Source organism: Myotis yumanensis, unplaced genomic scaffold (genome assembly GCF_028538775.1).
Source record: "Myotis yumanensis isolate MYYU_CA2020_CCGP unplaced genomic scaffold, mMyoYum1.0.hap1 SCAF_1, whole genome shotgun sequence".
Taxonomy (NCBI): Eukaryota; Metazoa; Chordata; class Mammalia; order Chiroptera; family Vespertilionidae; genus Myotis; species Myotis yumanensis.
Window position 1 is genome coordinate 218,427,455 of NW_027223752.1, and position 15,537 is coordinate 218,442,991.

The 15,537-nt window shown below is 39.8% G+C and overlaps 1 protein-coding gene across 4 annotated transcripts in view; it reads left to right on the forward strand.

The window, feature by feature from the left end:
* ARAP2 (ArfGAP with RhoGAP domain, ankyrin repeat and PH domain 2) overlaps positions 1-15,537 on the forward strand; it is a 158,062-nt gene that overhangs the window by 4,297 nt on the left and 138,228 nt on the right. For all 4 annotated transcript variants that reach the window (XM_070398186.1, XM_070398201.1, XM_070398210.1 and 1 more), the window contains exon 2: positions 11,105-12,171. In XM_070398186.1, the coding sequence (XP_070254287.1) occupies positions 11,264-12,171 (908 nt within the window). In that variant the 5' untranslated portion in view covers positions 11,105-11,263. The remainder of the gene's footprint in view (positions 1-11,104; positions 12,172-15,537) is intronic.

The window sequence follows — 15,537 nt, forward strand, 5'->3', positions numbered from 1 at the left end:
TCTGCATTGGTACTTTTCGCTGTCGTAAGGAACTGACTGTTCATATGCATGCTGTTTTCCTTTGGTCATGTCCAATCTACCCTTTTTGTTTTAAACTCTTTGAGAGAAGACATTGCATCTTTACTTTTTTTTGTAGCACTTTAACACACTGTTCTCAAATGAGATAAATAGGTGCTGTTATCTTGAACTGCAAATATTTCCCACTATTATCTTGGAGAGAGTATATTGTGTACCTTAAATATTTATGGAATGAATAATTATAAATAAATGAATCAATAAGTTGGGAGACACTTGCTGAGATATCCTCTTTTCCTAAGAAAAAAAAAGAGACTTTGACAATTACAGAACCACTAGGAATAAGCCCTCAAATTCAGTTGGAAAAGAGGTCAGGGTGCTATTTATAAATGCAGAGAGAGGAAACGGTTCACAGTAGGCTATTTTGAAACATCTGGTTGTTAGTCTAAAAATGCAGCTCAAATTCAGAGGAATGGTGGGGTACACATTTGTATTAAATTTTCAGATTTAAAAATATAATGTATGTATGAAAAGGGCACATATTATGAGTGTATATTTTAAAATCTTTTTATTGAAGTATAATGATCATGATAGCTTTGATCTGAGTAAATTAAACATTACAGCTATGTTCATTGTAGCATGCACTGGAATAGAGTCCCGACGAATACGTGCCTATGTTCATATCAAGGGTTCTCAGGGGGTCTGATTTCTCTTCTTCCTGCTGGATGTGGCCAGATTGCAAGGGGTGGGAGGGGGCTGGCACTGGGCAGAGGGAGCTGTCCAGGTCGGGGCACGCAGCTGGAAGTCCTCCATAGTGATGCAGGCTTCCACTTATTATTACTTTTAATTATCCCCACTTCTGCTCTTGTAGGAACTTGGGAAGATGAAATCTTTCTCTGGTTGCCCAAGATTTATGGCTCTACTTTAAAGATCTCTAATGGAAAACAAGTCTCAAACGTTAGCTAATTAACTTAAAATCTAGGTGGACAGCTTGAAAGACAAGCTGCGGGAAGCTAAGGAGATTATCAACCACGTAACTATTGAGATAATACCTAAAAACTCTAACCTACGTACTACTTCTGCCACTAATAGCTTCTCATAAGAAGTGAAGGAATTGCCGTTTCTGGCCTTCACCGGATGTGGAAGTGGGCATGGAGATTTAGATTTTGAAAGAGTTGTATTTTTTAGGTAACAGTAAATAAAATAATCAAAACATAACATAGAACAGTCGTTTCCCTTTGATCCAAGCCATGAATGCTTTTGCCCAGAGACTGGCTATTTCCAACCTCAGCAATGCTTGTTAGTTGCCAGGGTCTGTTCTAAGACCTTTATGTATATTTACTCATTTCATTCTCAAAACAGTCTTGTGTTGTAGGCACTATTGTCATCACTGCTTACACGTGACAACAGTGAGGCTCAGAAAAATACAGGAACTTCCCCAAGGCCCTGCAGCTGGTACACGGGCAGAGCTGGGATCGCTGATAATCACTGTGCTCTGTGTCCCAAGTCTAAAGTCTTCAGTAAGATCATCGTTTTCACCACTCTAACTACATCTGTATTTTGCTAAATTAATAAAACTGTGTTTACTGCTGTGTTAGGTGGTAGGTTTATGAGAAGAAGAATTTACAGTGTTATTTAAAAGGACTGTAATTTTACTAGGCAGGCAGAAGAAGACTAGTCAAACTAAGTCCAATAATCTATTATGAATATGACCAAGTGCAGTATTGTATACAACAGATGAAGTAATAATAATAATAGCCAACTTTATAATTCATGTCAGGTATTGTTATATATATATATATATATATATATATATATATATACCCTACATATTTCACTTGTTTAATCCTAATAGAAATCCTATTAGATCTGAGGAATATTGTCCTCATTTGACAGATAAGGAAACCGAGCTCCCAGGAAGTTAAACGGTCTAACCAAGGTGCCCGGTTAACAAGTGGGAAGGCCAGATTGGAATTCAGGCAGCCTGACTCCAGAGCATTTTGCTCCCTCCTTGTAGTGTGGACTAGGTAGAATTTATGAGGAATTAAGGGGAATGGAATAGGTAGGGAAGATTCATGGATGTGGCGGAACACACTTGTGAGACTTGAATTGCCCCCAAAGGAAAGAAAAAAGGCAAGGTATGTACGGAGAGTTCCTTTTGAATGAAAGCTGAAATGTTGGCCAGAATCTTCCCAGTGGTCGGCAAACTGCGGCTCGTGAGCCACATGCGGCTCTTTGGCCTCTTGAGTGTGGCTCTTCCACAAAATACCGATTTCTGCGTATGGGCCACGAAGTTTCAGTTGCACTGTATGTGCACGCCCGCACGTGGTATTTTGTGGAAGAGCCACACTCAAGGGGCCAAAGAGCCGCATGTGACTCGCAAGCCACAGTTTGCCGACCACGGTCTAGTCAATCTCCCTATCTCCTTATTGTGGTAAAAACACATATAGTAGTGAACTATTTTTAGGTGTATAGTTCAGTAGTGTTATATATGTTTACACAGTTGTGAAACAGATCTCCAGAACTTTTTCATCTTGCAGAACTGACCCTCTCTATCCATTAAACACCTCCCCCTCCACTCCCAGCCCCTGGTAAACACCGTCTACTTTCTACTTCTATGAATTTGACCAGTTTATATATCTCATGTAAGTAGAATCAAACAGTATTTGTCCTTTTTAGATTGGCTTTGTTTATTTAGCCTAATGTCCTCAAGGTTCATCCATGTTAGTAGCATATTGCAGAATTTCTGTCCTGTTTAAGGATGCATGGTATTCAAGTGTGTATGTATAGCACATTTTGTTTATCCATTCATCCATCAACACTTCCATTCCCTGTCTTCCTTTGCACCACATTTCCAGTTAAACCTTTGCAACCACGGTTAAGTACCTTTTGAAACAATGCTTTCATACTTTCTGTTCTAGTCAAGCAGTTGTTTTGTTTTGTTTTTTCACCCCATCACCATTGACTGCTCTGGTGAGCAGTGAAATCTTTGGCTGTATTTGACGATTTTATTTTGGCTTCATACTATTGTACTTACTGTATCAGTTGTCCTACATAGTTCTTTCTGCAATCACAGATGCAAAATAAATTTTAATAAACTAAATTCTGTGTTAATATTTCTTTATACAGTAATTTCAAAGGTGTTCTCCCTTAATTTATTCATTGGCTCTTAAATCTCAAACAATTAAATGCAAATGAATGTAGGCTCCCATATTTAACCACTTCCATGTACTTATATACCCACAGTCAAATTGAAAAAGTATATAAAACTTGAGCTTGTACCCTAGCTGGTTTGGCTCAGTGGATAGAGCGTCAGCCCATGGACTAAAAGATTGTGGGTTCAGTTCTGGTCAAGGGCACCTACCTGATCCCCAGCCTCCCATGTGTGAGGCAACCAATCGATGTCTCTCTCTCACAACGATATTTCTTCCTGTCCCTTCCCTTCCTTTCCACTCTCTCTAAACATCAATGGAAAAATATCTTTAAGTGAGGATAATTAACAGCAACAATAAAAACAAACAAACAAAAAACTAGGGTTTCACGACTCAGTATATTTAAGTAGCATTTCTTTAGTGACTGTAAGTACTTAGCTAGACAGAGGAGATAGAAAATATGAAGTCTTTCGTATCCCTCTACTGTTAAATAAGTTGTATAGTCTTAGGCAGCATAGGCGGTGGAGTCTAACTCTTAGAATTCTGGCTCCACTGTGTGGCTTTTGGCATGAGACTCCGCCTAAGGCAGCTGTGAGGATTATGGGAGATCCTCCACAGATGGTTTGTTAACACTCCACAAACATGGCTATTATTATTAGCAATAAAATTCTGAGGGAGAATGAAAGAGGATGGACGTGTTTTGATGGATGGAAAGTAGTAGTGATCAAGGTAGAGAAATTGGAGGCAGAGGAGGTCAGAGCACAGGAAGTGGAGGTGACCACAGTGAAGAGTGATGGCCAGATTGAGAAAACTGGACTTCCTGTCAGGGGTTTGATGAGCGTATGTTGCCCCAAGCTAATGTAGGTGAATGGATGGCAGAGAGGAGGGACACTAAATGACCAGTTTTACCATGGTCTGGGGACTGGGCACTCTGGGTAGAACAATAAGTTAGGATCCTTGACCTGTGACCTTTTGCAATTCACTATATACTAAGGGATGGAGTAATATGACAACAAGTGTATTTCCTCCAAACCCCTTCCTATTCTGCATGGCTGTGGGGAACAAAGGAGAACGTGTTGTTTTTATGAATACTTAGAGTTGAATATGTAGGTATTAAACAGTGGTTTTGCTTGATGTGCAAATACCATGATACCTATTTCTCGTGATTATATTCTGTGCGGATGCAAAGGTGGAATTCTGTTAAGATCTGTAGCCTGAACTAGTTCAGCAAGTTATCCATATGGAGTGAGCCCCCTAATTTTTATTCTCCACAACAAGTTTATTAGCAATTTAAAGGCAGGGGCACATCTCTTACCTATAGTGCCAGGCACCCTACGGGGTGATTAGTTGTAGAGGATTGGAGGAGTAAAAATGGTATCTGAAGGGTGTCATAAATCACCTTTCCTGTCTACTGGTGCCACGCAGCCATTATGGCCAGCAAAGCATTTTCTTTCACGTTTTTGGATTTCCCCGGGAGGTGGTTTCACTCTATTGAGAACCATCTCATTGTATTCTGGAAGACAGTAAACTCTCATTGTTCTTGCAGTGTGTAAGGCTTGTATTGATAACATTATAAAGTTTCACTATTCATGTGGCAATTTAATATATTTTTGTTGTTTTTTTCCTGAGGTTCCTTTCAGTCCTGTGGTTCTTTGGTTGTTAAACCTATTATTTTGACACATCTGCAGTTTTGAAAGTCTCTAAGGTTATACTTCTGATTTTAAAATGGTGTGCTTTTTAAAAAATGGATTAAAGTTATCAGCTAATTCAATTGTACTATGTTAATTTTTCCTTCCCATAAGATATTGGAGTCAGGCACAGGTGATTCCAGAAGTTATCAGCACTGAATAATTAATGACCTTCTGGTAGGCGACCCGTGGTTTTACATGTTTTCTTTCCTAGCTCAACTAAGGGAAATGACAAAACTCCACTGGCAATGGCTAGGGGTTGGGGGCTAAGGGTGTGGGGGAGGAGAGTAGATCATTGTGGTGGTTTTCCTTACTTTGGGGCATTGGGACAGGGAAGGCTCTCCCAACCCATGAGATTTTTAAAACCCCATGAGTGGTTTGTATGTTTCCAGCTGCCCTCCTGCCAACCCCTAACTCCTGATTTGATCTCTTTTTGTGGTTAGATGGATTCGAAAAATCTGTATTTGGATCCTGTTCCTGCTCCTGAGAAGTTTGGTTACCTACATAGACAAAACTTTAAAACTATGTATGCTTGCACATTTCGTCTTAAATCTCCTCGAAGCTGGAAAGAAGTTATTCAACAAACATTTATTGAGCACCTGCTATATGCCTGACAGTGTTCAAACTTCAGGGCTAGAGCAGAGAACAGTAGACAAGATCCCTGCCCTCTCGCAACAGTCCACAGATGTCAGGTAGTAACAAATGCCATGGATGTAGGTAAAGCAAGGGTAAGGAGCAGTGAGGCACATGCTTATATACATAGGGGGATTAGGGAAGGCCGCTCTAAAGGGGCCCATTTGAGCAGAGACCTCAAAGGTGATGTAGTGAGCCATGAGTTGTGAGTATATGTTGGGGAAACAGATTTGAAAGAGATGCAAGGACGAGAGGTAAGGTCATGAAGTGGGAATAGGAATGAGACCAACCTGGTGGCGATTGAATGATGGAGGGGGAAAGCCAGAGAAAGTTAGGAAGTCTTAGGGAGTGACTTTTATTATCAAATATATCATCTGGCTGCTATATTGAGATATACTGTGGGGAAGGAATAGGGGTAGGAGACCAGGATAGAATCAGGGCTATCAGCCAGGAGGCTATTGCAATGGTATGAGATAGAGAAGATAATGGTGTGGACTAGGATGTGAGCAGGGCAGGTGGTGAGAAGTAGCTGGTTCAGGATATAGTTCTGAGGTAGAGCTCAGTAAGGCAATAAGATCACATTTATTAGTGATGTTGCAAGCCAGGCATGTAGCAGGTGCTCCTGGATGCTACTTTCCTTCTACTCAGGATAGGATGGGAAGATGCACAACCACATCTGTCATGCCAACTCTTTGTATACTCTCTAAACATGCTCTACATGTACATCATGCACTAATTTTATAAACAAGTAATTTGACTGGAATTTATTGGGCAGTTTATAAGGGCTGGTCATCATCTTGGAGGAGTTATTAGTTTATAATAGGCTAAGAAAAAGTAATTACAATTGCAAACAGTTATTTAGCATTTGTTGTGTGCAGTTGGTGTTGAAAATCCTTTACAACAGCCCTATGAAATAGAACTATTATTAGTCTCATTTTCCTGATGAGGAAACTGAGGGACAGAGAAGTCAAATACTTGTTCCAGCTCACAAAACTTAAAACTGGAGAAATTGGGATTTGACCCAGGTTTTTCAGTTCCAACATCTTGGCTTTTGTATTATCCCACTTCTGTAGGTTACTATTAAATGACTAAAATATAATTTAATCCTCTGAAGTAAATGCTGTGGGAATATAAAGAAGAGGGTTTATTTCTTGTTCAGTAGAAACCTTGTGAAGGAAATAGCATTTGAGTTAGACTTCAAAGAATGGGAAAGATTTCAGTTGTGGGAAGATAATGACTGTAGTGATGAAAAGAAATAATTATAATGATGGAAGTGAATGTTTGCTAAGCACTTACCATATGCCAGCAATTTTCAACCTTTTTCATCTCATGTTACAGGTATACTAATTACTAAAATTCTGCTGCACACCAAAAATAACTTTTTTTTCTGATCTGACAAAGTATAGGTATTCTTTTGATTGATTTATAAAAGTAATAATAATAGTAATTACCTACCCTTTTTTCTCCATAGTGACCTTTTAAAAAGTCAGTTGCTGCCCTAGCTGGTTTGGTTCAGTGAATAGAGCGTGGGCCTGTGGACTAAAGGGTCCTGAGTTCTATAGTGGTCAAGGGCACATCCCAGAGTTGTGAGCTTAGTCCCCAGTAGGCGGTGTGCAGAAGGCAGCCAATCAATGATTCTCTCTCATCATTGATGTTTCTATCTCTCTCCTCTGAATGTATATATGTAAATAATAAAAGCATAATATGCTAATTAGACCAGACAGCTGAACAACCTTCCAGACGTCCTTCCGGATGACCTTCTGGACGAAGCCAGGGCTTCGAGGGCTGGCTGACGCTGCGAGGGGCTGCGATGGCCAAGCGCTTGCACGAATTTCGTGCATAGAGCCTCTAATAAATATATATATATATATATATATATATATATATATATATATATATATATATATTTTCAGTTGCCTATACTTGTATATAAAGATTTCTGGTACCAAGAATTAACCAATCACATGCAACCTTGTTATGCGATGTGACCAATAAAATGATACTCTATTAAATGACCTATATACTTATGGTTCAAGACAGGGCATTCACACTAGATGGCTATTGTGTTCACTGTTGTCATTTTTTTATTTGATAGTCTAAGGCAGTGGTCAGCAAACTGCGGCTCTCGAGCCACATGCGGCTCTTTGGCCCCTTGAGTGTGGCTCTTCCACAAAATACTGACTGCGCATGGGCCACGAAGTTTCAATCGCACTGTACGTGCGCGCCCGCACGTGGTATTTTGTGGAAGAGCCACACTCAAGGGGCCAAAGAGCCGCATGTGGCTCGCAAGCCACAGTTTGCCGACCACTGGTCTAAGGGAAAAGAGGTCAGTGCCCATGACTAAATAGTCAGTTATTGCATGCTTTAAGAATTCTTGTGGCACACCGGTTTACAATCGCTGCCATATACTAAGCACTATTTTAACACTTACAGATGGATTATCCCATTTAATCTTTACCAGTGCTGAGGTACTTTTGAGTGTTTCCATTTTATGGTTAAAGAAACTGACATACAGGTATGTGCCTGTGTTATCACTGGTAGAAAGTGGGGGAGGTGGGATTTGAGTTGGACTCCAGACTTCTGGGCAGAGTGTTAGGGGGGTGGTTCCATCCTAGGGGAGGAGAGTGATGAGCTTCGTCTCAGATGAGATGGTGTAAGGCACACTGGGGAGCATGAGGAATTTAAAACTGTAATTACCAGATTTTGTTGCACATCCTGGCCATCAAATTCAGATTCCCGGGCCTGTTATTAGCACTTGTTGCTGTACAACAGATCCACAGACCAGCACCTGCAGAGCCCCCGGCCTAGAGCATGGCACACTTGCCATTGTGCCCAAGTGGAGGTCAGAACATGGAAGCCTTCGATTTCATATTAAGGAGACGTTTATAGTTAGGCATGTCCGTCTCTTTGCCTCTGATGAGTACATATGGGCTTTCAGAAGCCTCTAAAGAAAGAAGTGGTTCTATGAACATCCTTGGGTGGTAAGACAGCTAAGGAGTCAGGTGATTGGAGGATGAGCTGATATTAAAGTTCATGGGATTGTGAGGCCTTTGGGAGGGAGCCTCTTCTGGGCCAGGAGAGGGAATCGGGTTCACTAGCCATATTCAGCATGTTGACTGAGAGTGGAGAAAGGTGTTTTGGGTAGAATATTTGCTGTATCCATCCCTGAGTCTGCCATGGAGGAAGTATATGTACATACTGCGAGAAGGAAAGTGTGTTAAAACACTTACACACCAAAAAACTAACGAAATGGACCCAAGCAATTCTGCCATCCCCACCAACCTCTCATCTCTTATACATGTTCCAAGCACTTCAAGGATCCTACTCATATATTGAAAAAGGAGCTATTCTATTTAAGGTCAATAGGGAGCCTTCACAGAGGAGGTAATACCTGCCTATTCAGAATTTTAAATAGTGCATAGAACTTTGCAAAATGTGTAGATTTGCAGGTATAGATATAGCATATGAAAGAGGTATGGGGCTATCAAACAGTTGTTTGCCTTGGGAACAATAATTAACAGTGAGCTAAAGTGCGTGAAGGATGTGGGTAGAATGGCACAGTTTGAACTTGAGCCTGGAGTGAGTACATAGGAACGCCTACGTTGCAGGAAATATATATGAGGTATGTTGCTTGGCACATAATTGCTGTTTATATCACTAGTACTGTTATTATTGTTGTTAGACCAAGACCGGGCTGTGTTTATGGCACCATAAGAAACTTAGACTTTATCCTGTTGAGGATGTGGCTTTATATACCAAATTTGGATTTCACTGCTACATGGAGACTGGGCTGAGGGATTTGTTTAGAGGGTTGCAGTAATCCAGGCAAGAAATATTATAATGAAGGTCTGAACCAGGGCAAAGGCAGTGAGGATGGAAGAGTGTATTAGTCAGTTCTGGCTGCTATAACAAAATAACCATAGACTGCCTGGCTTAAAAAAACAGACATTTATTTTCTCATGGTTCAGGAGGATGGGAAGCCCAACATCAGGGTGCCAGCAGATTTGGCAATAATGATTCCCATTTTGTGACATGCCAGAAAATTGGAAAATAGGTTCATTTACAAAATAATCATGTATAACAAGAGTGGTATATCAGAGATCTAGGTTTGTATGTGGTGTTGAGGTTAAACTTTCTACTTTTTTTTTACTGACATTTTGTCATTTTGAGTGTGATAGAGGGATATCTTACTGATAAAGGCATTTCCTGCCTTTCATCTCATTGTGTTTTTATTTCTCTGCTTCTGCAGTGCTGCCTAAATATATGTACTTGGCCTCTTATCCGATACCTGCTTGTCAATATTTGCTGATATTTTAAATAGTTGGGGCAATAGTTTCTGGGTTGTTGGCATGTAAGACATGCAGTGTCTGAGAGGTGCCTTTTGGAGAGCTATTTTGAGGTATGATTTCCAGAAACATTGCATCAACACTTGTTCAGATAAATTTCCCTTGTTTGGGTGTGTCTCATTTTACTCCTTCGTTATATGGGTGTTAGGCATATTCTGTACTTTTTTCTTTTTATTAAAGCGTAATATTCAGAAATTTGCACATACGCATTTTCACAAAGTGAACATAGCTATAAAAACAGAACCTAGATCACTAGACTTTTTAACAAGTTTATTGATGTCATTTGGGAGAAAAATGAAGCCATGCGAATCTGCTGTGTATAAAGGAAAATGTGACCTTTAAACTTTTCCTTTTACTTTCATATCAACTTACTTCCTGTTATATACTGATTTAAGAAGTAACTAATCATTCAACTAGCCTTACCTCACATGTCAGTGCTGTACGTATAATGCTGATGCTTTTTTGAAATGAAAATTATTGACCTGAGAAACACGTTCTAACTGTGCTTGTTAAGAAAGTGTTTGAAGAAAGTGTAGTAAAAGAGGAAGTTGTTCATATCTGGTTGCTGTTAAGAGAAATCATCTAAAACTTGGTAATCAAAGAAATATACAGCATGTTCTTTCAATGCCTTGTTGGGGGTACTGTTTAATCAGCCCACCCTCAGGATATTAATTCTAATTCTTGTGTTCCACTTTCTATTTATTATTGGGTTAAAGCCCAGGACTGGCAAGCTACCTATTCACTTACAGATTTTTCTCCAGTAGATAGACAACTCTACAGCCTGTGATTTTATTACTGTGGAGGACATTAACCAGTTTGTTTTTTTAAATAACCTGCCAGTCTTATTCTAACACTAAAAGAGAAATAGATAGGTAGGTAGGTAGGTAGGTAGATAGATAGATAGATAGATAGATAGCTTTTTCTGATGGAACTGTGTAAGTCTGTTTCACAAATGATCTTGGAACTAACTTTACCATCTTATTGGTTCCTTTATAAACAAGTCAAATAACATTTTTGACACAAGTTCATTTTATAGTCCTGTGAGAGTCATTTTGCCTTGTTGAAAATCATTATTTGATGCTACCACAGCATTTCTGTCCTGTCCCTTCATCCTCTACCTAGGAGTCGACTTTCCAGGGCATCACAGTAATGCACAAAGATTCCAAACTCTCAGTGGGTGAAAGTAATTCTAAAAATAATGTCATAGTTTATAATGTAAAACTAGGTTCTAACTACTAAAATTTCCTAATAAATTAATTTGTTTTTCTAGGCTGGAGCACACAAAGCACTCACTATGGAGAAAATACCATTTTGAGACATTTTTCTGTTGCCGGTGAGAGAGGAAGAACCAATACAGAAGCGCACCCTCCTGTGTGTGTGTCTCATTGTACTGCTTTTTATAAAGCAGCTTAGTGATGAAGCCACCATTATGTCCTCAGTCAGTGAAGTAAATGTCGATATCAAAGATTTCCTAATGAGCATTAATTTGGAGCAGTATGTCTCACATTTCCTTGAGTTTGGTTTTAATACCGTGAAGGACTGTGCAGCCATAGATGACAGCGTGCTACACAAAATTGGAATATCACCTACAGGACACCGGAGGAGGATCATTAAACAGTTACAGATAATCTTGTCAAAAATGCAAGATATCCCAATATATGCAAATATTCATAAAATAAAGAAGAATGATGAGACTTCAAAGGGTCACCCCGCTCCATCTTCTGGCCAGGATACCTGCATAGAACTGTCAGATTCATCTGGTGTTCAGACACCTAGCCCGGCGCACTTGGAGACTGTTACAAAACATCTCGATCAAAGTGACATTGGTGTGGAAAATAGCCAGTGTCTTAAATCAGATGATGAGCTCTCTCTTCCTAAACACAGCTTTCCCATTCATGAAGAAGGACACCATCTGAAATTCGGTTCTTTTCAAGATTCTTTATTGGGTAGTGAAAATATTCAAATAGAATCTTTGACTGCAAAGGAGACTGTGGATTGTACAACTAAAGAACAACAAACAGAAAAAGTCGATTTGAACTCAGAAGATGTGAACAAGCTTCCGAATGTAGACCCTGACCGCCTTCCTTCCCTTGGCTGTTCAGTATCAGAAGCCAATTCTGGACATGGAACGAATGGTTTATTAGAAAGGTCACCACCATCCCCTCTCTTTAACTTTCAAGGACAAATGGTTATAAATGATTTGTATGTTCCATCATCACCATTCCTAACACCTATGAGAAGTCGTAGCAAGTTGGTTTCAAGGCCATCTCGATCTTTTCTGCTAAGACATCGGCCCGTACCAGAGATTCCAGGGTCAACAAAAGGAATTTCAGGGAGGTAAGAACTTTCATGATAAGTTGTAAGTGTATTCAATTTGGAGGAATTATTTTAAACAATTATATTTTCAGTGTTTAATTTTTCCTAAATTGACTTCTGTTAATTTACCTATTTAACTAACCTTTTCTTCTCTTTTACAACTTTTTTCGTTATGCCATCTCTCTTGAACACTATTCCCCAGAGTCTGTTTCCAACTTATAACTGCCTGGAACTCTTTCACTTTCGCCCACTTCATCTCTTTATTTTATCTGGCTAGTCCTTCCCAGACCTTTCCTCCGCACCTGGTTTTGCATTCTTCCATGAGTGCTATTTTCATATTTGAATTGTTGACTCTGTCTCCCCACTAAATTATTTGTTCTTTGGCAGGGGCCATGTTTCTAATGTTTGTACTTCTGCTTCCTGGTACAATGCTTGGCATGAATTAATAATTCAACAGACATCTGATGAATACCTACTTGGTACTCTTGGTCACTGTGCTAGGTGTGAAGGAGGTAGTATTTAAAAACAAAATCCAGCCAAGTAAATTGAAGATCTAATTGGCTTTGCTCAGTGATGAATGAATCGGGCAGCATCTCATCTAGCAAATAGAAAGGAGCTCTGAGGAGCTGTACACAATGGAAGACTTCTCTAGGCAGATGGAGGCAGGGGGAGGACGATATTCTAGCAAAGAATGGATTGTTTCAGGCAAGGTCACGTTCCTTGGGGAGTGAAGTCGGGGCTGTCTTACAGATTGCCTTACTAGCGTTGCACAGATAATTCTATATTATCCAGCTAAAGGTTTCATTCCAGGGAGAGACTGAAAGTGCTGTTGGGTTAGGTTTTGTGGAGCTTAGCACGGGTGACTCCATTTTGAGTCTGTTGTTTCTTTTCTTTTTTTAACAATATAGAGGAATAATGGAGTTTGAAGTGTGGTGTGGGAGACAGATGTGAAATGGTGGTAACAGTACAGTATGAAACCAGGTCCACTAGAGATGGGAACTCAAAAGAGGGGCCTGACCAGAGTGTCTGGTCATCGGTAGCATGAGGTAATTGCGGAGTCTGAGATGAGCCGACTTACAGCAGAGAGAGCTTTTATCTGTTTCTCAAAGCTAACACCTAAAATAGTCGTGGTTTTCCTCTAGTGTTGCAGTGGAATATTTTTTTCACTTAAAGCGAACACTTGTCTCTCTGGCGGGAGCCATGAGGCTGTTCACGTTTGGCTGTTACAGATGTGATACTGAAAGCTATGACCGGTTTCTTGCACTGGCTGGAGGCTGGCATTTCTGCAAGATTCCCCCTCCCACGTGCCCCCCACCCCCATCTACTCTGTGCCCTTGCTCTCTGGGACCTTTGGTAATTACAGCCTGAGATGATGGTTGTATTTTCAAGAGAAAACATGGAGATTTAATATTTGCAAGAGAAAACATGGCAATTCATAAGACTGTTAATTTCAGTAACTCCCATTAGAGCAGCCACTCTTTGAGGGCAGAGGCTCTCATTTGTTTGTCTCCCTTGGTATCCCTAGTGCCAATAGCAGTGTGTAGTATTTATTAGGAAATCAGTAATAATAGTGTCATTTATTAGGTGCTACATTGGCTTATAATTTTCCATGGGTTATCTAATTCTCACAATGGCCCTGTGAAGTAGGTAATATTCGTCCATTTTCTTACAAGGTAACTGAGTCTTCTGAGGTTAATTTTCCTAGGATCCCAAGGATAGTGAACTGGATTTCATTCCAGTAAATCTGACTTGTATATAGAGGTATACCTTAGGAATATCGCAGGTTCATTTCCAGACTACCCCAATAGAGTGAGTCAAATTCTTTTTGTTGCTGAAGGGTCTTGCCTTCAATTTGTAAAAAGAAAAAGTAAAAGAAAGGCAACATCTGTGGAGCAGAAAAAGCTAAGTGCGATACAATGAGGTATGCCTGTATAAGAATTGGGATATAGCTCAAGAACATAGAAGACTCATTCTGGTATGACCCGTTAGCTTTAAAAATATTTTGCTAATTTTAAACAAAGTAACCTGAGAAGGGCTGCTGTGACTGTGCACATTAAAATTGCATCTTTGCCAGAACAAAATCCTTTTGGGAGCCATCAGGGTACCTTCAGATAAGAAACATTTGGCTTAAGTTTTAAATAAGATGTGCTAGTTTTCATAACTTGGAAGGCTTGTTATTCCCCTTATGACCACGAGTTCTTGAAAATGAGAATTGAAATAACATTAAAATTGGTAGAAAATAACTTGATAGCTGCATTACAGCCAGATTACCTGTTGTAACCTTTCTTTTCTTCTTTGATTACAGCAGTAAGGGTAGTTACTCATTCGTGGTGCTTAGATCATAAAAGAGAAAGTAACTAAGTTATTTTTAGACTATACTGTTTATTTTTACTTGTGGTCCTCACCAGAGTTGCAAATAGTAATTGCAAATTTAAAAAAAAATATTACAATTTGACATTTAAAATAAAAATGTGGATTCTGTAAACTGAGATTCTCTCCAGTCAAATAACATCTAAATGATATTTAGTACATTCCTTGATGTATCAAATAAGAACTTTTTTTTGGCCAATGCTTTCACCTAATTTCTTTACTAATTAAACTTTTCATATAACTGTTATAAGGAATATGATGCTAGAAGTGCTTTTCTGAGGTGAAGCCCTTTGGGCCCCACCCCTTTATCTACACACTTGAATCTCCAGTCACAGGGATGGTTTTCCCTCTGCCTTGGGCATTTGACATGAGTTCCTGTCCTTTTCTCTGGACAGTTGGGCTGGGTGGTGCTGTGCCGAACAAGGAATCGCAAGATCTCTTTTAAACGTCTACCTCTTGAGGGAGGGGTTAGCACGAGGCTGGAAGAGCCAGTTTCTTCCTTACTACCTTCACTTGGAGCTCTTCCTAGTGCTGTGGAAACCTCCAAGCAGAAAGCCAGTCCAACCAGCTGTCATTTCCTCTGGAGCCATAGGTGTGTCCTGTGATCCTTATGGGAAGATCCCCCATAGTGCTCTAGGCAAGAAGGAACAGGTAAATTTCTTATCCTCCCCAGTTGAATGATTTCATACATCTTTCATGCAATTATTTTTTTCTTGACACAAGTCAAAGAGCCCTCCCTTTTAGGTGTTTTGCCTCTGAATTTTTTGGGGGGACAGGGAAGGAAGGAAGCAGAGAGAGGTATTTGGGGAGAAGGATAGTATGCAAGGCAGCAACCCAGGTGTGTGCCCGACCAAGAATCTAACTGTGACCTCCTGGTTCGTAGGTCGACTCTCAACCACTGGCCACACAGGCTGGGCTTTACAATGACTTTTTATAAATTCTGTGAAAAAATAGACTGTGAAATTTTGACTTGAACATCCAAATAAATCAAAATTTAGAGAATTAATAGTTTGATTT